Raw genomic sequence first — 22,879 nt, 5'->3', positions numbered from 1 at the left:
TATGGCTAGCCTAGGTTACATGAAATCTATCTTAAAAGAAGGCAAAACAAAACTGAGGATGACAACAAACAGACCATCCAGCTAACCAATCAAATAGAAAAACCAAAAGCCATGACCTTCCATGGGGGTTGAGGTGGAGGATAATGCAGGTGTTAAACAGACCCAGAATTTGGAGTCTCAGTGACAGGGGTGGGGTGGGATGGGTGGGGGTGGTGTACAAGGATTTAAGGCCTCAGAGCCAGGTGTCATTTGTTTCTTTCCAATGTAAGTGCATCTCTGTTGGGATGTCCCACTGCCGACCTATGCCAAAGAGGAGGTGACTCCCTCTGGAAGCCACAGATAGGGAGCGACCTGTGGGGGTCAACAGTTGTGTTCATGACACTACTGTGACCCTTGTACCTCTCCTATCTAGGCATCTCACATTTGTTTGTTTTGTTTTTAGTTGTCCCAGGGCCCTCTGCTAGGACGCAGGTTTAACTTCTCACTTCAGCCTTGCCATGCAGCTGGTAAACAGGAAGAGAAAGATTGTGGCAGTTAAGGCCATACAAGCAAGCGCACATGCTGGCTTCTCAGGGTATGAACAGTGAACTTGGAGGATCTACTTCTCTGAAGTTTAGTTCCCTTGTTTGCATACTGATAGTAGGAATGGTTTTAAGTGAAGAATAAGGATATCATTTGGGGGCAGTTCTTGTGCAGCAGGAACTGTTCCAAGCTTGCGCCTAAAACGCTGGATTTAGTGTACAATATCTAGATCAGGTACTGGCTCACAAGGGGGTTTCTGTCCTGGTGCATCCCAAGACGCCCATTTTTTATTTGTAACAGGGGCCTGGATGGATTTTCTCCATGGCTCTTTCCTCACTGAGTTTCCAGGAGTCTTTCATCTTAGGATTCTCAGCAGATGGATCTTTGGGAAATTAAAACAAACAGAACACACAAGGAGAGAATACTTCACAAAGCCCTTTTGCTTGAGGCTGAGAACGTGCATCAGGGGTTTTGTGGTTATCTGGTGTAGCGCATGTTCCCAGGAAAGCAGCGGGTGCAGGAGAGGGCTGGGCTTTAATTATGAGAAGACCGGAAGCTTTGCTATCATGTCTTTCAGGAAAAACGTCAGAGATCTATTTATTAGCTAGCCTTCCTACCAGGCTTTTCTGAAGAGCAGAGAATTGTACTCTTACAACCTCAGGGGCAGGCGTTTCCTTTCTCTTGAAAAGCTCCAGGAGTTACCTGTCAGTCCCAGAAGGCACTGCTGCCATGGAGGAGGAATAAAACACAAGCGATTTGAAGCCCTTTTACAAGTGCGTGCCTTTGTTCTGCAAAGAATGTATTTGAATCCCCCAAACCCCCCCAAAACTAAGCATTTTGAAGTCTGATACCACAGAGTTCTAAGGATGGCTTCCCAAGGTCTTTGTGAAGGGTTACTTTACCAGTCTCCTGAACTTCGATGTCTGTGTTGTTTTCCCCCAAGCTCACACCTCAGGCAAAGGCTCAGCACGATGATGTGTGACATCCACCCATGGTGGACATTTCAGGGTTGCCTCCCTATGATCCAGTTCTGCATACTTTCTCTGTTGGACCATGTGATCTAGGATCATCCAATCAGTGCACTCTGTCTTCCTCAACCCTGGTAATTGCGCCATTGTCTCAAGACCCAGGCCTACCTAACAGGAATATTCCTCAGGACCTTTTTAGGTATGTTTGGATAAAAAAAAAAAATAAGCGTTCTCCATTGGAGTTCAGGATGTGAGTGAGGATGCAGTTAGCCCACAGAGAAGGCAAAAAGTAAGGTGTAAGGAGAATCAGCAGAGTCCTAGTTTCATATTAGCACTGCAAATCACGTCTGATAGTGATATAAAAATATATTTTTTTATTTTTTGAGGTGGGTTCTCACCTCCTGTTCAGGCTGTGCAGTCAAGGATGGCCTTGAACTTCTGATCCTCCAGCCTCCACCTCTGGAATACTGAGGTTATGGGAATGCAAACACAACACCTACTTTATTTGGTGCTGGGGATGGAGTCCAGGACTTCACACATGCTAACAGGCACCCTACGGACTGAGCTACATTTCTAAGCTTCACAAATCCTTTTCTTAAGGTGGGCTCACAGTCAAAGACGTTTGTGAAAGGGGACATGTGTTCCATGAGGGCAAGCGCCAAGCCTTCCTCCCCTCTGGATGCTTAGTGTGGGTCTGGCGCAGAGAAGGTATAACCAATATGATACTTGCTGGATTTAACTGTCTGGGAAATGAAACACAAACTGTAAGGTGCCCCTTGGAGAGTTGAGATCCTGTGTTAGAAAGCAGGATTTAGAGGCTGGGTGATTATCACGGGAGATGTTCTGAAATCAGAGAGCGCTGTTCTGTGTGACTCTTCGCAGACCCTTGGTCCTTCAGGGTCTCGCATGTCTCATCTGTAGAATGCAGATAATTGTGGTGATCTCACAGAGCTGTTGCCAGGCTTAAAGGAGACGGTATCTGCAAGTGCTTGGCAAGGAGTGTTTAATCATGCCAGTGCTATTCTGGAAAGAAACTATATGCATATGGTAGTGTACAAAGGAAGAGGGGGAGGGCAATAATATTTTGGCAAGCTTTAACAATATTTTTTATGGAAAATTACATTTCCTATTACAGTATTTTTTTTTCCCCAGCTATAGTAACATGCCAAGCTGTCTCACAGGAAACCCACTGAAGGGTGAGGCAGGGGGCGTGCTTTGTGCAGACAGATGTAATGAAAATGTCATCCTAATCTGTCAAGGCTCTGTAGCGCTAGCAGCCAAGTTGAACATGGTAAAAGCTGGGAACGCTGTCAAAATATATGTATTTATCCCCAGGTCCCAAGTATGTTTTCATGACACCTGTGTGCCACCTTGGTCTCTCTTCTAGTCCTTGACTGGGATTCTTCCTCTAAATAGAACAACCTAGATTTTTGCCCCCTGGAAAAAGGAATTCTTTTATTGATTTCAGCAGAAATGGGATCCAGATGAGGCCATCAAGGTGGAGGGTGAGGGAGCACATCCATGCTCTCGTACCAGTCTGAGCTAGACACATTGCCCTGTTTCCAATTTTGTGAATGTTGATCCCACTCTTTGGAATGCCTTTCTCCCTACTACTTGAAATCTATTCAGGAGCCAGCCTCAAGGATCAGCTAGTCTTTGAAGGCTTCCCAGAACCCTGTGGGCAGAGCCAGCTGCTAGCCTTCTGTGATTTAATGTCCATCTGTGCCAGTCTTCCTCACGGCCCCTCACATTGGACCAGAGTGTGTATTTCCTCTGATAGTGAGGAATTCTGAGGGTGGCGATCATCTTTCTATTCTCATGCCTGGAACCGGGAGGGGTGGGATGGAGGAAACAGCTGTACAAAGGGGGGGGGCAAATGGATTGAACGTGAGATTAGCAGGTCTCTCAGTATAAAGTCTCACAAGGAACTAGCTGGCTTTGTTTGGATCCTATAGAGACTCTCCCTGTGTAGCTCCCTGAGGGACTGTAGCAGCCTGAAATGTCTCCATCTGCAGGATCCATGAGATACTTTGTATTCAAGTTGGTTTCAGAGGAATGAAAAGTGACATTCCTTTTTAAAGCAAAAGGGCGAAGGGAATCAGCATGAGCCGTGCTATATGTACATCTCACATCACCCTTGGTGGTGGTGGTGTGGATGTGTGTGTGTGTGTGTGTGTGTGTGTGTGTGTGTATGATATACCCACATAGATGCGTACATACATACATACATACATACATACCTATTATATGTAATATGTATGTATGCACACACATATGTATGTATGTATATACAATACATATAATAGGTATGTATGTATGATATGTATGCACACACACACACATGAGCGCGTGTGTACGCACACACTTTGAGACATGGTGTCATATATGTATCCCAGGCTAGCCTTAAACACACTAAGTACTCAGGGTGATGTGGAACTCTTAGTCACCCAGCCCCACCTTCCAAGTGCTGGGATCTAATCCAGGCTTTGTTGCTTGCTAGGAAGCACTCTACCAACTGAACTCTGGGTGTTTCCTTAATCTTCTAGTTTATCTTTGATTGCTGAATTATGAATGATATCTATTTGTGCCTGATTCAGTTATTTTTAAAAAACAAAACCAAAAACACGGGGTCTTCTACTGTCCAGACTGGCCTAGAACTCTCTCCTGACCCCCACATCTCCACCACACTCTCAGCTTATCCGTTTTGGTTTGTAGGTTTCTAATAGTTGCTCTAGCATAGAATATGAACATTTAGCCAACCAGAATAAGGGTAGGTATTTTTTAAGTATTTTATTTATCTTGAGACAGGATCATGGTCTCATTATACTTACTCAGGCCTGGCTGGCCTGAAACTCATTATATAGACTAGGCTAGCCCTGATCTCATAGAGACCCTGCCTGCCTCTGCCTCCTCAGTGCTGGGTTTAAAGGTGTGAACCACCGTATTGACTGTGGTATTCTTATTAACATAAGCCCAGGAAACTAAAATTCAGAGCAGTAAAATAATATGTCACAGTTGAGACATGGCAGGTCCATTCCCTTAGCTCTATCTGTCTCCAAAATCTGTTTTCCATTGTCATAAGTTAGAAAAACTGATTTTATTTTAGCCATACCTTAACTCATATTACTGAGGACTCAAACCCAGCTTGATTTCTATGTCAGAAACTCCCAGAGAGCATTCCAAAGGTAGTTTCCAATGAGACATTAGGATTTTATAGCAAAATAATTTAGAAAAGTTGTAGGTAAGTATACTAAAAGAGCGCTTTTTACCACAGAACCTAGTAGAGCCTTCATAAACGGAAGTGTAGTATGAAAAATTAAGAATAGCTGTCCTACCACAAGAAAGGGCCCACAGGATGCAAGTGGGCTCACTGAGACCAGGGAGCCCAAGTGGGTCTCACCTAGGTCCTCTGTGAATATGATATGGCTGTGTAGCTCAGTGTTCTTGAGGGATTACTAACAGTAGGAGCGGGGACTGTTTCTGACTCGTTTGTCCTTTTCCTCTTACTAGTTGCCTCATATGCCTTGATGTGATGTGCCTGGTGTCATTGCAGCTTGTTATACAGCTTGATGCCCCGGAAGGCCTGCTCTTTTCTGAGGGGGAGGTGAAGGTGGGGAGGAAAGACTACGGGGAGACAAGGGGGGGGAACCATAGTCAGGATGTAATATAAAAGAAAAATAAATGAAAAGGAATATATATATATATATTCCTGATTTCCTGATGCTGGGTCCATTATTTCCAGAATGGTCTCCAAACTAGTGTTTGGGAGATGATGCCATTAGAGACAGTCAAGGTCTCCCGTCACCCCATACCAGCTTTCTCACGGAGCAATGGGGTAGGTCCTGACCTAGGCTGTACCTCAATCCTCACCTGTCATGAAGCACTTGATGTCCTGAGAGTTGCTGATGGGGTTGTTATTCTTAAACATGTAGAGATGAAAAGGCACGATGCTGCTGCTACTCAAGCGTTTCCAGAGTTCATGGTCTGGGCTCGTCCAGCGTCCGGCCAGCACGTCATAATCCCGTCGGCCCATGTGGACAAGCTTGGTGAGTGGATCATAGAGGCCACCGTGGTAGCCAATGATGATCTGGAAGTTGGGGTTTGTGTCCATATAGATCTCCCCATAGGCTGTGTATAGGATCTGCTTAATCATCAAGCCAGTTCCACTGAAGACAGCAAGAGGGGTCCCAATGTTGTCACAAGCTATGTAAAACTCATCGCCACTGCTCAGCTCCATGGCAAAGAGGTGTCCTTGTAGATCATAGTAGAGGGACGTGATCTCAGAGCTGGAGTGGTTGTAGAGGTGGGTGACCTTGGTGGGGTTGGTCAGGTCTGCATAGAAGAACTGTAGGTGGTGGCTGTGGCTGCTCTTGCTGGATACTCGCCGCCCCAGGCCGTCGTATCGGTACCTGACACTCCAGCCACTAGCCCGGTTGTAGGCTTTGATGAGCAGGCCAGCTGAATTGTACTCGAACACATCCCCACCCCGCTGCCTCAGGAAGCCATCTTCATCCACCTTGTACTGCACATCGCCCAGCCTAGTGATGCGGTCACGGAGGTCGTACCGTAGTGGTGTGAGCCGTGCACTGTTCCCAGGGCTCAGCAAGTGTAGGTTCCCATTGAGGTCATAGCTGTAGCGCCAGAGTGGCTTGTCATTGATGGAGACTGTCTGCAGCTGGCCGTCAGCATCGTACTCATACGAGTAGCGGGTGGTGTTGGCATAGGGTCCCACCTTCAGCTCCTTCTTCACTACCCGTCCCATGTTATCATACTGAACAGTCATCCAGTACATGAGTGACCGGAAGATCTCATACTGTACTTCCTTCATCCTGCCGTAAGCGTCAAAATGCTTGGTGTGGGTCATGACGGCTGTGGTAATGATCTGGTTGATGTCATAGTAGATGACACCAAACTTGCCAAACTGTTCTGTCTTCCCTGACACGTCATCATAGCGGTAGAGATCAATGGGCAGCGGGGTCTCGTTGATCACAGCTTGCATGCTGGTCACACGGAAACTGTTGTCATAGTTGTAATCAAAACGGGCATTGACCATGCCTTCTTCTGTGAAACGGAAGATCTGACGATCAATCAGTGGCCCAATCTGACGGTAGCGGATGGTACAGGTGAAGCCCTCATTCTGTAGGTTGACGGTCTTCAGCATACCTGCGGTCTCATCGTAGGTGAAGCTTACCTTGGTGGTGTCATACAGAGTCTCGGCCAGCTTTGACAACTTGCCATACTTGTAAATCACCCTGCGGCCAGTGCCCAAGTAGAAGGTATGTAACAGCTGTCCATCCTCAGTGAAGTCCTGTATGACTGAGGCATTGCCTTCTGGGGGTTGGTAGATGTTCCTGTAGTAGCCCACTGAGCGAATGGTCTCCAGCGTCTGCCGGGCTACATTGGGCATGGTCACAGAGGAGAGGCGGTCGTTCTTGTCAAACTCGAAGATGTACTGCCTCTGGCTGTGGAGGTGAAGCACCATGGACTGGAGGGAGAAGAAGATCATAGATGAAGGAGGTGGGGGAAGGAATGACAGCCCAAGTACCCACAACTTAAAGGAAAGAGATGGAAGGCTGAGAAAAGTGGTGTTCTGCAATATGCCCAAGTAGGGCATCTTGTCCTGTGTACCTTGAGATGCTGCTAGTAGGTTTCAGAGGTGCTATGGCTGAACTTAATCTCAGCCTTTGGCCTTGCAGGGCTGGGTCCACTCTGCTCACTTGTTTTCCTCTTGTGAGCAGTCTGTGTGCATGCACTTCTGCATGCAAAGGGGTGGGAGACCAGGATGTTCTGGCCTAAAGTATTTGCAACTTGCAACGGCTTCCCTGCTGCTTTCCCTGATCCAGACCTCTGACCTCAGCATTTCTATTCAAGCAAGAAGGAATGCTCTAAAACACAGCCTGATGCTCTCAAAGCCTGACAGCCTTCATCTGCTAAACAGCTTCTGTGGCTTCCCTGTGCCTATACCATAAAGACTATGCTTGAGAAGGGCACTTCTGCTCACTTTTTATGTGGTAGCAAGTTATGGGCTCACCCAGGGATAGGGCAGGCTGGAATGGAAAGGGAGAAGCTTGTTCTATAAACACTCTCACTGTGTAACTCTGGCAACTTCTGCCCTCTCCAGGAGTGGCTTTTCAGGGCATGGGATGACCTCCACTGTCTGTCTTGTAGCCCTGCAACAGTCCATTGCTCTCAGGGACTCAGGGGTACTCTCTAGCACAGGCAGAGCCATTTACCACAGAACAAGCAGAGCCTGGGACCCTGAACAGTTGAGCAGGACAAGAAAACAAGAAACAAAGTAAAGATTCTGGAACCAGAAGTGGGCCTGAAGTGAATATTCTGTCTCATGAAAGTCGTCAGATAACTAGTCTAGATCTAGCTATCAAAACTGCCATATCCTCCCGTATGAGACCAATTTCTGAATTTAGGTACTTTTAAGAAAATTAACCCAAACATGTTTTATAATTTAGGTCATTTTTGATTCCTAGTTTCTGGGTGAAATGAATCCTAACCCAAAGTGGAAGATATCTATGAGACTCACATCCGGTTCTAGCAGCATGGGATTGAGTTTGCTCTGCCTCATATCTGACCTCAGGCTTGGTTCTCTACAGGGAGTTGGCACTGTGTCTGATAATCCTGGGAGCAGAGCCCTGTCTGGGCCAGCACCCTCAGACCAGTTAGGGTGGGGCCTGTTCTTCCCCATCAGCACGACTTTTGTGTCTCCCTGGCTTAGGACCTTCTTCTCATCACATTACACTTTATTAGCCATCCTTACACGCCTTCCTTTTGAAAGATGTGCATCTCCTCTTTCAGAAACTGTAAAAGTCAGATTTATCCTACTGAGGTTAGCTGTCTAGGCTGTGGGGAACAATGACAAAGGCAGGTGTAGTAGTGAATGCCTTCAGCTGTTCAGGAGGCCAGTTAAGGCCAGGAGTTCTAGTCCACCCTGGGGAGTGTAATGGTAGCCATCTTAAAAAACTATAGCCAGAATGATCAAGCTCTATATGACAAGGCCACTGATGACGGGAGACAGACAGACAGACACCTGCCTTCTCTAAGTATGTGTAGCTCCACATCTTCCCATCTGCAAAGATCCGGGATGTGATGCGCCCTGCCTGGTCATACTCCATTCTCTCAGACATGATGCCCCTTTGGATTCCAGCAATGTGACCTCCAGGGGAGTAGGTCACATTAACACCGTTCAGCCTGCTGCTAGGCGACCAGAGGCTAGGCCTCCCTGCCTGGTCATACAGGATCCGAAGGGTGAACTTGCGATGGTCATCATAGATCTTCTCTGTGCGTGTGACACGGTCAAAGTCCAAAGACAAGAGGTTTCGGTTGTGAACCTGGGGAAGGGATAAGAAAGAGAGACTATAGATATGGAGACTGAGAATTTGGCTCTGATGACCAACCAACTGTGTTGAGCGCCAGAGAACAAAAAACAGCACAGGTTGTGGGCATCAGCTCTTACCCTGCCATCTGTTAATGCTTTGAAGTTTCCTTATCTGCACCATAGGAAAAAATGATGCCAGCTTTATAGGCCTGTTGTAAGAATGAAGACAACATGGGTGATGATGGGCACATGGGATCACTGGCTGGCGAAGACATAGGATTTTATCATGTGATATACCAATGGAGACTTGAAAATAAAAGAAATCAGACCCCTCTTAATGCGATCCTAAAAACAGAGCTACCAAGCAAGCCCAGCAAATTAACACCTGACTCCTCTGCTCTGTTCCAGAGAATATGCTGTGTTGGATTTCAAGATAACCAAGCTCAGGGAAGCTGCAGATCAGTGGCTCACACACCATCAAGTGTGGCCTTTGCTCTCATTAGTGCACCAGATACTTGATGGTTTCCTGAGCAATTTCTGGGGCTCTATACTTGCTACTTTTGGGGACTCCCCTGAATTTGCCCACAGGCAAGGCTTCTGGGTCACCTTCTGTCTTCTGAGACAGTCCCTCTTGTTTCTCCTCAGAGGTTGCTGGAAGGCAGGAACATTCATATTCCCACTGGTTTCTCTTACAGTCTGGTTGGAACTAGTCCTAACTCTAGAGTACTTTGCGTTGGCCTCCAGAATCAGGAGCCCCCTCATTAGTCTCCCTGTGGTCTGTGAGGTCACCACCAACTCAGTTTCCCTTCTGAGTCAGAATTATAGGTCCTTATGGAGGTAGCTGCAAGTTGGAGCTTTGTATGTTTGTGTATGAGTACATATGGGGATACACAGGGACCTGGAACTTTCTGTTTTAGCTAGGCTAGCTACCCAGTGAGTCCCAGGGATTCTTCTCTGCCTTTCTAGAGTTAGGATTACAAACATGTCACCATGTCTGGTCCCCCTCCCCCAAATGGGTTCAGGGGAATAAACTCAGACCCCCAAGCACTTTACTGATTAAGCCATTTTCTCCTGCTTCATATTTTAATAAAGAAATATGCTTTGGAGTCTTTGGATTTGACACAGGTACAGGCTGTCCCCGGATGTTAGTAAGTTTTTCAAAGCTTTCTGCTGGGAATGGGGAAGAGAGTTGGCCCTACAGGGCACAGGGGCACCTTTGCTGTCTCTTCTACTTATCATTCAGCAAGTTTGACAAGCAGACGACTCAAGAGGAAAGCAGATAATTAGGTCACACAGTGTAAAATGACATGTGTGGCCTGAGGAAATCAAAGGTCCTTTGGGGATCTGTGTATTTAGAAGAGGGTTTGGGTCTAGGCAGGTGTCAGGATCAAGGTTGGAATGTCAACCTCAACTTTGTGACGAGCCGTCCTATGTGACCTTGGTCAAGTGCCTTTACTTCTCAGAGACTCACTTTCTTCCCGCGTATACTCCCAGATTTGTGAGTAAATCCTCAGCGGACTACTAACTAACTAGGTGCATAGAAAGCACTGGATAAATGACTGTAATTATTTCCACTAACTGACTGCACACGATCATGGTCAGTCTTAGAGGAAGGAGAGATGTGTGTGTCTTCCCCCACTCTCCCCATACAAATGCCAAGGCCCCGAAAATAAGGATTTATAATGATGATGCCGAGGCGGCTTTAGCTGTGAATGGCCTGGTTATAATAAGCTTGCCTTCCCCAGGGTAATCAAACACAATTGCAGAAGCAAAAACCGTGTGGCAGACAATTCCCGTGAAAAATCAGAGGCGTTGGAAGCTCAAACTGTGTTCTTTGCAGAGAGGGCCTATGGGGGGGGGGGGGGGGGTTACTGGCAACAATGGTGGGAGCCTTTAGAAAGCACCTTTGGGAGATCCTCCTATCCCACCACTGTTGGTGCCACATGGACAGCACCTCTCCATCTCCAAGGATCCCAGAGAAGAAGGGGATCTGTACCTTTGTGACAAAATTAATAAAACTGAATTGAACGGTTCACTGGGGGAAGCACCTTGTGCTTCCTGTGCTCGGCAGTGGCGGCAACAAGATTATTTTACATCTTTCTTTATTAAAAAAAAAATTCCCAGCTGTATAAAAAATGAGCTCCATTATGGGGAGGCACACCCGGCTAACATTCTCATTCCACAAACTGCCACTGTTGGTGGCCATTTATTTTGGGAGGAAGCGGGAGATGTGGCCACAGGACTAGAGTCTCATCTATCTCTGGCTGGGAAAGGGACCAATTAAAGCCTGGGAAACTTCAGGTCCTGTTCACACAGTGGAGAGAGACTCCTAATAGCACTAATCACTGTCCTTTACTGAGCACCTGGGATCAGCAGCTCTGGGCTAGGTGCTTTGAATACATCATCCCCCTGCATCTGCAGAGGAAGCTTAGGCTCAGAGGAGTTGCTGGAGGCTACACATGAGGCCCAGTGGGAATCCAAACCTAGGTCAAACTTGCCCTTTGGCTCACTGCCTCAGAAGTGCAGGAAGGGCTCTTGAAAATGCAGATGAATGTTTAGGGAGACCACAGATGGTGTCAGGGAACAAAGAGAGCTAGCCAGGCCTTCAACAGGAACTAGTAGGAGGCTGGTTTCCACATCAGCTAGCTGGCTATAGAGTTCTTGGCTGATGAGGGTTCAGAAGCTTGGTTTCCTGGGCTCTGGTTTCTGCTGTTGGATAAGTCATCAACCACCATGCTTCTGCCCTGCATCTGTTTCCCAGGATTTGCAACCACCTCGTTATGTGAGTCAAAAACAATCACTTATTCTTTTGATTCTTTTGACCTTGATTGCCCATGGAGAAGATGGGAGCATACATAAACTTCCTTGGTCAAGAGGCAGGGAATCAAGAGCCCACTGTTGCAGTGAGGATGTTCTTTGGTTCACTTCAGCTCAGCAGCTGTCTACTGAGTACCTGTGGTCTACAGGTCCTGGGCAGAAAGCCAGGCCTGGGGCACCAGCTGTCCCTCTGTACAGCCTCTTGCCTTCTGCTTTGTATTTTGTATTACTGGGCAATCTGCAACCACTGAACTGCTGCTCCAGATTCCCTCAGCCCTGGCTTTCTCTTTGTTTTCAAGCTTAACCACCTGCCAGGCAAGTGTTCATCTACAAGTTCCCGCTTTAGTGCCCTTTGCCCTTTAACCTTTGCTCTTTGAAACTGGAGAGGAAGTCTGCTGGGTCCTGAGTCCTGGGCCAAGGTTTTACTCTACAGAAACACTGAAGGGGAGCAGACAAGGTGCTCAGGGCTCCACACTGAAAAATGCTCCAAAATACTAGCCTTTAAGGCAGCTCCTGTCCTCCACGGTGACAGCTATGGTAAGATCATCCTGACAGACAGGGTCTTGGTACACAGGCCAGGACAGCCTTGAACTTGTGTTCTCCCTGTCGCTATACTCAGTCCTTTTGATCATTAGAAAGGATCATCTGACTCAGAAAGAGTGGCAAATGTGGCTCATTTTCTAAGTAGCTGAAATAAATTTGGGGACATACTAGCAGTGACAACAACAAGCAGCATAGTGGTAAGGACACCAGCAGCCATTACTGACCCTGATGTGTGCCAAGCTCGGTGTGAGACACTGCATGTCACTTCTAATCCTTGAAACGGCATACAACATCAGCTTTATTTCCCAGTGACTGACACTGAGGCTTTAAGGTGACTGACATGCCCAAGTTCAGTCATGGAATAAAGTAAGCTGGTAACTCAGCTCAGAGCCGGCTCCAAAGCCAGCCATGTTCACACAAAGCTGAAAGGATGCCCCACAGCCTTTTGTTACATGTGGCTTGTGACCTCAGTCCTCCCTTTGGTAGATAAAGAAACTGGGCAGAGTTTCAAACATGGGACCTGGTTCTCTAAATGTACTCCCACACGCCAACCCCTGCACCAAGATTAGTGGCTGCAAGGTTCTACTTACCCGCAGACGGCGTCCAAAGACTGTGACCTGACCACGAGCCTGCTCCTTGCGCTGCCGCCATTCTACCAGGTTGAGGCCGTTATCAATGGGCAGTGTGACATTTCTCTTGCCTACAGTAGGGTTGACAGTGCCAGCCAGCAGGTGTGGCTCGGTCTGCAGAGCCACTTCCATGCCATTGGCTAATAGCAGCCGTAGGGAGCCGTCAGCCCCAATGTAGTAGCTGTTCCTGACTTGGTCTGGAGGAGAAGAGAGCAAAGATGCTTAAGAGGAGAGAGGACAGAGGCGAGGATGGGGCCTTAAATGTGTTTCCCCCTAAATATAGAAGTAACACCTTATCACTGAGGAAAATGAGGAAGATATCTGGAGACTGTATGTAAGCCCAATACTCAAAACCATTGGAAATATGTTGTATATTTGTAGATTTTGCAGTATCTCCTAATGCACTTAGAGAGTCAAATAGTTATGGAGGTTTTTTATTAGCCAATGTATCATATCATGCTGTTAAATATTTGTAATAAACATTTTTCATAACAACCACAGTCTTTGGGCTGGGGAGATGCTCAGCAGTTAAGATCTCTTCCAGAGATCCTGAGTTCAACTGTGAGCCAGATGGTGGCTCACAATCATGTATAATGTGATCTGATGCCCTCTTCTGGCATGCAGGTATACATGCAGATAGAGCACTCATATACATAAAATAAAGAAATCTTTAAAACAAACAAACCCACATTTAAAAAAAAAGCCAAAAAAACAAAAAAAAAAAACCAAAACAAAAAATAACTTCAGTCTTCCATTATTTGACAATACAATGTATTTAACAATACCAAGTAGATACTTAATTTGTTTGTTTTTTTCAACTACAAATAACATCGCAAGAAAATGCATTATTGATATTCCTCCAAGTGAAAGAAGTTAGACACAAGTGGTCACACATCCCTTTTAGCTGATAAGTGTTAAAAACATAGCTAGCATTATTGTTATTAGATGAGCTCGGTGAGTATTTGCTGGAAGTATGTCTTAGGCTATGCTAACCCATGAAAACATAGCGCTGGAAACTGGAAAGATGGATCTGGAGTTACGACATTTGCTGATCTTCCAGAGGACCTGAGTTCATTTCCTAGAGCCACACGGCAGCTCATAACCATCTGTAACTCCAGTTCTCGGGGATCTGACCCTTCTTTCTGGCTTCTGCGGGCACTAGACATGCATATGGTGCGCATATATACATGCAGGCAAAGAACTCATATACATTAAGCAAAATGAAAACATCGTTTTAAAAAGATGTAGTTTTCATGGGAAACCCTCACCGAATCTTCCCATTAGAGTGACATCAGATTGGGCCTCTCCTCTCTCTCCTTTGCACTCCATCTTTCCATGCTTTATCACTCACAGGGATTCTAAAATCTGCCTCAGCGTTGCTATGCATCGTTCACTGACAATCTGTATTTCGCTTCCATTCGAAGAGCGAAAAAGCCTGTGTCAATTTATCTTGTGAAGCTTCTCCTCACGGAATGCACATATGTCTATTACTGCTGACTCTGGCTGGGCCAGCGTGTGGGGAGGTCCGTCCACTGCACACCATCCCAGCTAATGTTGGCTGTGACTGCCCAAGGGTGCTCCTCATTAGCAGCTACTTCTCATTATGTCCCACTGTTCAGACTAAGACGAAGCTGAAAGAGCTTCTTACGGAGACTCTGCTGAAATGGCTGCCAGGCCGAACGCCCGAGCCTGAAACATGAAATAGACAGGGAGCTTGCAGTGGTGCCGGGCAGACAATGGATGCTGTATCTCCTGGATTCTAGGACGTGCTTTTCCTTTACATTCCAGTGTTCCTGGAATTGGAGTGTGTCTGACAGTCTAGGCATGATGCTGAACACTGGACTTTAATTCTCCCCAGCCTGGAAAGCTGTGATTAAATGGTATTACATTTTAAAATTGAGGAGTGTTGTACTTCTGAATTTTAAAAAGTTGCCTAAACATAAAAACTTATTAAAGCAGGCCTGGCAGTATAGAGTGGGTAGAAAAACCATGCACGGTGAGGGAAGAAACTGGGTTGAAGGTCACACAGCTTAACAGTCACTGTCCTTGGCAGGTTGGGTCGGGTTCTTACCAGATGGCAGTTTCCCTGCCAGAGCATATACAATGGTATGTCCAAACTCCTCATTATAGAAAGGAATTCCTGGACATGGTCACTTTCTCTTTAATAACTTTATTTTCTTTCCAGATTTTTGAAAGACAAAAACTATGTTTGGGAACAAAAGCAATAATGCAAACACATAAACATTTACCTCCTCGAGGGAAATCCAACTGCTTACTAGTTAGTCAGTTAATCCAACAAATAGTTTCTGAGCGGTATGCTGTGCCTGGCCCATGCTGGTCATTCACTTGACTAGACACATCTGCTGTCTCCAGATATGTCTAGTCAACTCTGTGAGGCAGATCCTCTAATGCAGCCCCATTTTCAAGATCAAGAAACTAAGGCTCAGAGAATAAGAGTGACCCCCTCCAGCAGGTACAGGTGCCTCAGGTCCACCCCCCAGAGACTGTTCCATACTGCCCAACACCCCTTCAGCATGCTTTCTTTCCCTGAAGAAAGAAATGCAAGGGCTGTGGTCTAATGAGGTGGCAGAGACAGAGTTAGAACTGAACCTTGGACACCCAGAGCAGAGCGCCTTTTAGACATTGAGGTCTGGGAATGTATCAGATGGAGGAAGAAAAAGTCAGACAGGGCTTTCCTAAGAGACATTGGTGTTCCTTTTAGGGCATTAAACTCAACAAAGCCGTGGGAGCTGCCCTGGTCACCTCTTCTCATGGGAACAGTCAAAATAGAGGACTCACAGCAGGATCCCCCCACCCTCAGGTACCTGAAGCTGAAACACCAATCTGAGGTGATTTGTTGGATGTGCAGAAGGGGAACCCTAGAGTCCTAGCAGAGGCACAGACCTCTCCCGGGCTCCTGGGAGGACTTCTTCATGCCCAAATCCCTGCCACAGTTAGGTGTAATTACTCTTGGCCTTTGTCTCTCTTGCACCAGTGTGAGCTAACAATTTTTTTTTTTTTTTTTTTTTTTTAAATCTGGGAGCCATTACAAGAGCAGAGTAGGAGGTCACCTGGATTAACAACTAATGGATTCTCTCCCCTTTGTTCTGAGGATAATAGGGTGGAACAATGAAAAATCACTCTGAAGCCTCTGGGAGACAATTTACAGGCCTCTGCCTGGTGTGTTTTGCAAATGAGGTGGCTGTACAGAGAAAAAACCAAAGCAGGAGGCTTTCTTGGGCAGCTACTGTAGTAGCTTCCTCCTCTAGTGATCTTCATCTCCGGGCCTCAAAGTTCCCAGGCCCTGGCTGACTTACCTTGTAATAGAGTGTAGAAGGCACCCGAGGCAGACAGGTTGGTGGTTATGGTGACGTCATCTTTGCTGGAGGTCTCTACCTGCACGTGCACTGAGCTGTCTGTATCACTTCGGAAACTGCTCACCTGGCCAGTTGGAAAGGTCACGTTTGTCAGGCGACCAAAACTGTCATACCTAGAAATCAAGGGGGGTGGCACTTTAGTGACACAAGTCTTTAGTGACGACCGCACATGTCGTGGTCAGCTTCGGCTACCAAACTGATACAAACTTACAGTCACCTGGGAAGAAGAAACCTCAGTTAAAGACTTGCCTTGATCAGACAGGCCTGTGACCTCTTCTGTGAAATTTTTTTTTTTTTTTTTTTTTTTTTTTAATTTCTAATTGATGTAGGAGGGACCAGTCCTCTGTGGGCAGTGCCATCCCTAGGCAGGTGGGCCTGAGCTGTGTAAGGAAGCTAGCTGTGCTGCTACGCAGAGGGATCCAGCCAGTACAAGCATTCCTCCGAGGTCCGGTCCGGCTTAAGTTCTTACCTCCAGGTTCCTGCTCTGACTTCCCTCGGTGATGGGCCATGATGTGGACACATAAGCCAATCAAACCTATTTCTCTTCCAAGTTATTTTGACCACTGATGCTGTGATCACAGCAACAAAGAGCAAAACAGAACCGTGAGGTGTGAGGTAGCTGCGGTTGGCTGTGAGTCACTTCTCTGAATCTTTCTTTCCTAGTTCTTGCCCACATCTACAGCCCAGCATGACCAGGAAGATCCCTGGGGAAGTGCCCTGCTTTCTTCTATTTTGGAGGGCTGGTATATGAGTTGGTTCCCTTGCCTGGGACTGAGTGCTCCAGGTCAAGACAGCTCTGTGGAGTTAGGCTGCTAGGCTGAGAGTTTGAACTCATACCACCTAGGTTGTGTCATCTGTTACTACTATGACCCAGGTGTGCTGGCTCCCAGTTCATCCCTACCCAAGTACCATTTAAGACTGACATCAAGAAAACAACCAGGAAATGGGAAAAAAAATGTCTGAACAATTAAATGGATGCAGAATGAGCATGGGGAGAAAGAGACCACAATCCACTCACTGCCTCCTGCAGGACTGGGCGGGCCTTGGCACACAGTAGGTATATTATAAACATCTGCTGAAAACACAAATCTAGAGGCAACTGCTCTCACTAAATGATACTTTAGCAATCTCCCCAGGCATCTCCCCTGAGCTTCAGTCTCCAAGTAGAAAGAGGTTTTGTATCAAGGCAGACAATTGTAATTATTATGGAAGGTGGCTTGTAATGCATAATTAAATCGAGCCAGAGGAAGATACAATGAAAAGGCCGTGTGCCTTCAAGATCTGGTTTTCATTTTATGTGTGACGGCCCAAACCCAGTCATTTCCACTCTTATATTCCAATAGAAAGACTGCACATCTTAATTAAATGAACATCAGATGCAACAGCCAATTTATACATTTTGGTCTCCTATTCATTAATTCAGTATCTCCCAGAGCTTGAGAAATGCCGATGGATTCCCCAGCCTCCTGATCGATACCTGTGATTGTCCCATCAGAGCTCTGCTCCATCTCAGTGAGTGGGGGAGAGAGCTGAAGCCTCCTTCCTTGGGGTCCTGAGACCTCTGCCCTGTGGGCCTCCTCTGCAGAACCCTTTTTGCATGGCATAGACCTGCTGAGAGCTACTGCAGCAGGATTTAGGAATTGGGGAAGGACAGTTCTCTGAGCCCCAGTTCTGTTTGGGTGATGTCAGGACATTGCCTTGATTCTGATTATCATGCCTTTTTTTATTTGTTAGTTTGGTTTGATTTTCTTTTCCCCTGAGATTGTCTCCTGTAGCCTCTGCTGACATTGAGCTGGCTGTGAAGCTAAGGACAACATAGACCCGCTGGTCCTCCTGCGGCTATGTCACAGGTGCCGGGATGACTGATATGTGTCACCACTCTGGCTTAACTGCCTGGCTTTCCACTACAAAAACTCCTAGAGCACTGTCATGTTTTCTCCCAAACCAGAAGAGATGGCCCAGTCTGGGCTGGGGGGATCTTGTCTCTACCCTTGACTGAGAGGTGATCCTGGAGGACAGATCTCAGTCCTGTTTCTTCCTATGTAAGCCTCACCACAGCCAGTGGTTATGCAGGCAGGCTCCATAGTATAACCTTGGCCGCTTTGCTTCCCTCTCCATGAGTGGCAACACCAATGCCTATGACATAGATAAAGTGGGGGCCAAAAGAGGTCATGTATTTCCTGTGGATTCGAACTTCTTACCAGGGTTTTCAGTGTCCGGGGAGTCTCTCCTCAGTGGAATGTTAGCCCCAAGAAGCCGGGATTCACTGGTCACTGCTGAATGTCAAGTACTTGGAGTGCTTAATAATGTGAGTGAAGGGTGGCTGTGTGACCTCTCTTTCTGACTTTGCAGGGGAAATTGCTCTTCTGAACTTCCTTGAATTTTCTGTGCTTGAGTCCCAAACACGCCAAGCCCAGGAGTTGTGCTGTAGAGAATGCTTTCTTCTTTCAAGTACTGGCACGGCAAGTTCCTCTCATTATCTGTCTTTCAGTTCAGATGCCCTAACTTCACAGTGAGGTCATCCTTGTCTGTTTCCAAGAATAGACATGCTGCTACCACCTCTACCACGTTACTATACCGTATTCACTTGATTATACTTGCTATCTTGTTTACCTAAATTCTTGTACTGGAATGTAAGGTCCTTGAGGACAGGGACTTTGCCTGTCCTCATATTCTCAATGCCTAGAGAAGACACTGCATGGAGACACTACCCTGCAGTGTTCACTGACTGAATAAGGGGATGGTAGTTATTTTTGTTGATTTTTTGATCTGATTAGGAGCAACCTTCTACTTCATGTTCCCTTCCATATGGGGAAAGAAGACCCCACTAATAATCACAGAGCCTTTTGGGGGATCATGCATCATGTTCATAAGCATCTTTTGGGGAAGGGACAGCTATTGTCATTTTACAAATGGCAATTATAGAGGCAGGAGAAGATGATGAACTTGCCTAAAGACACAGCTCATAGGAGGATATAGATTCAAAATTAGGTCTGTCTGACCATGAAGATTGTGTTCTTTGATTAAATGTTCCATTAAAATGATGCAGTTTTGGGTAAATAAACAAACCAACAACAATAACAACAATAAAACCTTTTGTGTTCATCTCTGTGTTAAAGGGGAAAAATTTCTGTTTGGAAGTCTTGAGTGGCTCAAGAAGACTGACAGATTTCAAGACAAGTTCTGCTTGGCTCTGGTTGCAGCTCACTTAGCAGCAGAGCCAGGTCCCCATTGGGAGGGGGGAGGTAAAGATGGCCAGATGATTGGCTTGCCGGGATTTCCTTCCACTGACTTTTCTTCACGCCAGTTTTCTGAAGCATCTTTACAGCACGGTGAAAGAAAACACATAAAAGATTCATGGAGCTGCCATGAACTTGGCTTTCAGAAGAGGACCGCTAAAGGGTATCTTACACGTGCTGGAAGGCTTTCTTCACACCGCACACTTCCCCGATAGCCACGCACTATGTGCAGCATGTGAGGAAATGCCAAACCGCCTCTGTGGTACACAACTTTCTCTCATCCTGACTTTTCGGTTGGATAACAAAGATGTGATGTTTATGACTTTCATCTGTAATTGTTCTAAATACCAGTGTCACCAGCAAAGGACGTGGTCACTGTGTCATTTGTAAATAGAGTTTAAAGCCGGCTATGATAGTAGATCCCTTGGCCCAGGTCACTTTAATGGATGTCATTACATCACTAGGTACTCCTAAGTCTAGTCATAGCGGGAATACCTTCCGAATTTTGCAGTCATGACTCTTACTAAGTATTTACTCCAAGATTATGTCCAAATGATGAATTCTAGCTTTCAGGATTACTGAGATCTGTAAGATCTGCAAACCTTATCATAAGCTCACTGATGCTGTTCCAAGGCCAGGTGTCTGCTTGTGGCAGGTCCAGGAGTCAGGTCTAGCCTGGGTAGAATCCTGGTCCTCCCTTTTACATGGATCATACCATGGAGCCAGCCAGTGTCTATTCTGAGTGTTCTGCTTCTTCCTAGCTATCCTTTCCCATTCTTTGTCCCCTGAGAGGCTAAGCAGCTGTAGTCCGCACACTGGCCACCTCTGCTGGTTTGCTTCACTAGGGTCAAGTCAGAGTAGACACTGGAAAGAGACTAGTCGGGGCACACATTCCCTCATTTTCACAGATGTACCAACCGCATCTCCTTTTGGGTGGTTTCTTTCCCCTTGGTGATCACCCTAGTGACTTGTTTTATACCTGATTTAGCCTGAAGGCTAGTGATGACTGCTCATCCTTTAGTGGCCATGGGTCTCAGCACCTTCCTGTGATCCCTTATCTTTACCTGTCCCTGTAGGTATCTTCATCAAAGCGCTATTTTTGGAATCATGTCTCATGTGGACAGATATTTGTTTTTGCTTTCTTTTTTGCACATCTGGTTTTTAATCTGCATAGTTTCTGGTGAGAATTTGCTGTGATTCTTATTCCCCTTTTCTCGTATAAAACATGCCCACCTTTAGGCCAGTTTCAGAAAATTCCCTTTTACAAACAACTCAATAGTTAGAATATTACACACTTAGAAGTTTCTACATGTATGTGTATGTATGTATATATGTATGTATGTACATATTTTGTCTCATACTTTCTGAGCCTTTTAAAAACTGTGTCCTGCTATTAATTGTGAATACTACATGGTCACTATTTGCTTGGGTATTTCTTCTGCCTCTTTTCTCTTTTTGAGAATTTTATTACATGTGCATTTGACCATTTGATACTCTCCCATAGCTCGCAAATGCCCTGCTCTATGGGTTTATCTCTTCTCCTTTGTGTGTTGGTTTGGGTAATTTCTATTGACCTAGCTTCTTTCCCTAGCTGTGCCATGCTGTCATCAAGAGCTGCGGGCCCTTCAAAGGCATTCTTCATCTCTGTAGCTGGGCTTCTCATTTCTAGCATTTCCATTTGATTCTTTTTCTTCCCCATCTCTGCTGAAACACCCATCTGAGCTGCCCACGGTTCACCTCTTCCATTAGAGCTGTTAATATAATTATAGTTATTCTAAATTTCCTGAAAGATGTTTTCAACATCTGAGTCATATCTGAATATGAGTCTGACGACTACATTTCTTGCTTTTTCTTGCTCCTTTACATGGTCAGTTGGAAAAATGTGACATCTTGTGCAGCACAGCGGAGTCTGAGGTGACGTGAGTTTCCTCCTGTGAGGTCTTTAATGAGGGTGTGTGAGGTAATTGCCTTAGGAGTCGAGCTGGCTTTGAGGCTCACTGTTTCTATGGTTAACCTTGGTGTCTTGCAGGTATTAAACTCTTCTAGCAATAATTTGATTGAAAAACTGCGCTGCCAGTGCTTTTATTTATTTATTTATTTATTTATTTATTTATTTATTTTCTTCTGCCTCCAAGTCACTCTGTTCCAGCTTTAGGTTCGGCCTCTGTAGTGTCTTAGAGGGATGGCTCCTTGCATGTGCTGGCTGACTCTGCATCCCCTTTTCTACTGTATCCTGCCCTTTGTTTTGCTTCAGGATTTTAGGCAGTTGTGGCTGATGGGGGAGTATTCGCTATCATTCTGACAGGGCTTTGGGGAGGTGCCTGAGGGTCCCTGAGCTTCAGGACTGTGGTCTGTTCTGTGCTCCTGGTCCTTTGTAGGCAGCAGCTCCGGGCTGAAGAGCAATCTCTCTTCTCTCTCAGCTGCAGTTATTACGTCCCCCTCATTTCTGTCTCTCATGAGCTGTGTGGATGTTCACACAGTGTCTAAGGAGGATGCACAGCTGCCATCTTCCTTTGCTCCTTAGGGGAGACGGGGTGACAGGAGTGGGTGGAGCCAGTGGGTACTACGTTCCCCAGTAGCATCTGCTGTGGCCCTTTACCATGCCAATTGTGAGGGCCACTTCCTTAATTTTTCTCTATTCATGTACGTGTGTGTGTGTGTGTGTGTGTGTGTGTATGTGTGCACGCGCGTGTGTGTGCGTGTGTGTGCGTGTGTGTAGGTGTGTGTGTAAAACTCTGCTGTGGTTTGTAGGGGGTGAGGTAGATCAGGAAGAGAACATGAACTCTTCCCCACTGTCCCTAATTTCTGTAGCTCTAGCTCAACTACTACTTTTAGTGTCGGGCTGTGTCTACCCAGGTGAACTGGAAGCTGAAATGTGATTCTTTTCTGTAGATGGAGTTTACATCTTGCATTTGGGCCTGTTGCTTGTCCTGTGACCTTAGAGAAGGAATTCAAGGAAAACTCATGGATTTGTCTCTAGTCAGGCTTATTTTCATTGTAAAGTTGGGAAGGGTGCTCTTTGTAGCTCTCCTATCTGTCCAGCACAGACTGAGAGCCACATATTCCATTTCAACTGTGTGAATTGAATTCTCTGTCCTGCCAGGTGCATTGATGATGCTGGAACCAGGGTCTAAGTCTAGTGTCCTCACTGAGGCATGCGGCATGCATTCCTTCTTTGTCTCCCTTCTCTCCAGGATCTACGTTTCATTCATAAAATATTTACTGAGGTGGCAAGCCCTAAGCTTAAAGCAGAAGTAAATGTAAAGAATTAGCAAGGGACTCACATATTGAATGTGAACATAATTATAGCAGGGGGCTGTCCCAGGACACGGTGGGAGGCTAGAGCCACTCCCCTTTACGTAACACAGTGAGCCTGTTGCTCACTTCCACCCAGAAAGTCCCCTGTGGAACTAGCCCCATTTTGTCAGCTTCCCTCTTTGCTTTTGTCTTTGAG

General features: G+C 46.1%; 1 protein-coding gene across 17 annotated transcripts in view; it reads right to left on the bottom strand.

The window, feature by feature from the left end:
* Tenm4 (teneurin transmembrane protein 4) overlaps positions 1-22,879 on the bottom strand; it is a 1,520,543-nt gene that overhangs the window by 9,158 nt on the left and 1,488,506 nt on the right. For all 17 annotated transcript variants that reach the window (XM_076938042.1, XM_076938101.1, XM_076938085.1 and 14 more), the window contains 4 exons: positions 16,127-16,299; positions 12,771-13,006; positions 8,537-8,833; positions 5,361-6,975 (listed from right to left, as the gene is read on the bottom strand). In XM_076938042.1, the coding sequence (XP_076794157.1) occupies positions 5,361-6,975; positions 8,537-8,833; positions 12,771-13,006; positions 16,127-16,299 (2,321 nt within the window). The remainder of the gene's footprint in view (positions 1-5,360; positions 6,976-8,536; positions 8,834-12,770; positions 13,007-16,126; positions 16,300-22,879) is intronic.

This window comes from Arvicanthis niloticus, chromosome 1 (genome assembly GCF_011762505.2).
Source record: "Arvicanthis niloticus isolate mArvNil1 chromosome 1, mArvNil1.pat.X, whole genome shotgun sequence".
Lineage (NCBI taxonomy): Eukaryota > Metazoa > Chordata > Mammalia > Rodentia > Muridae > Arvicanthis > Arvicanthis niloticus.
Note: the sequence above shows the minus strand (reverse complement) of the source record. Positions and strands in the feature narration are given on the sequence as shown.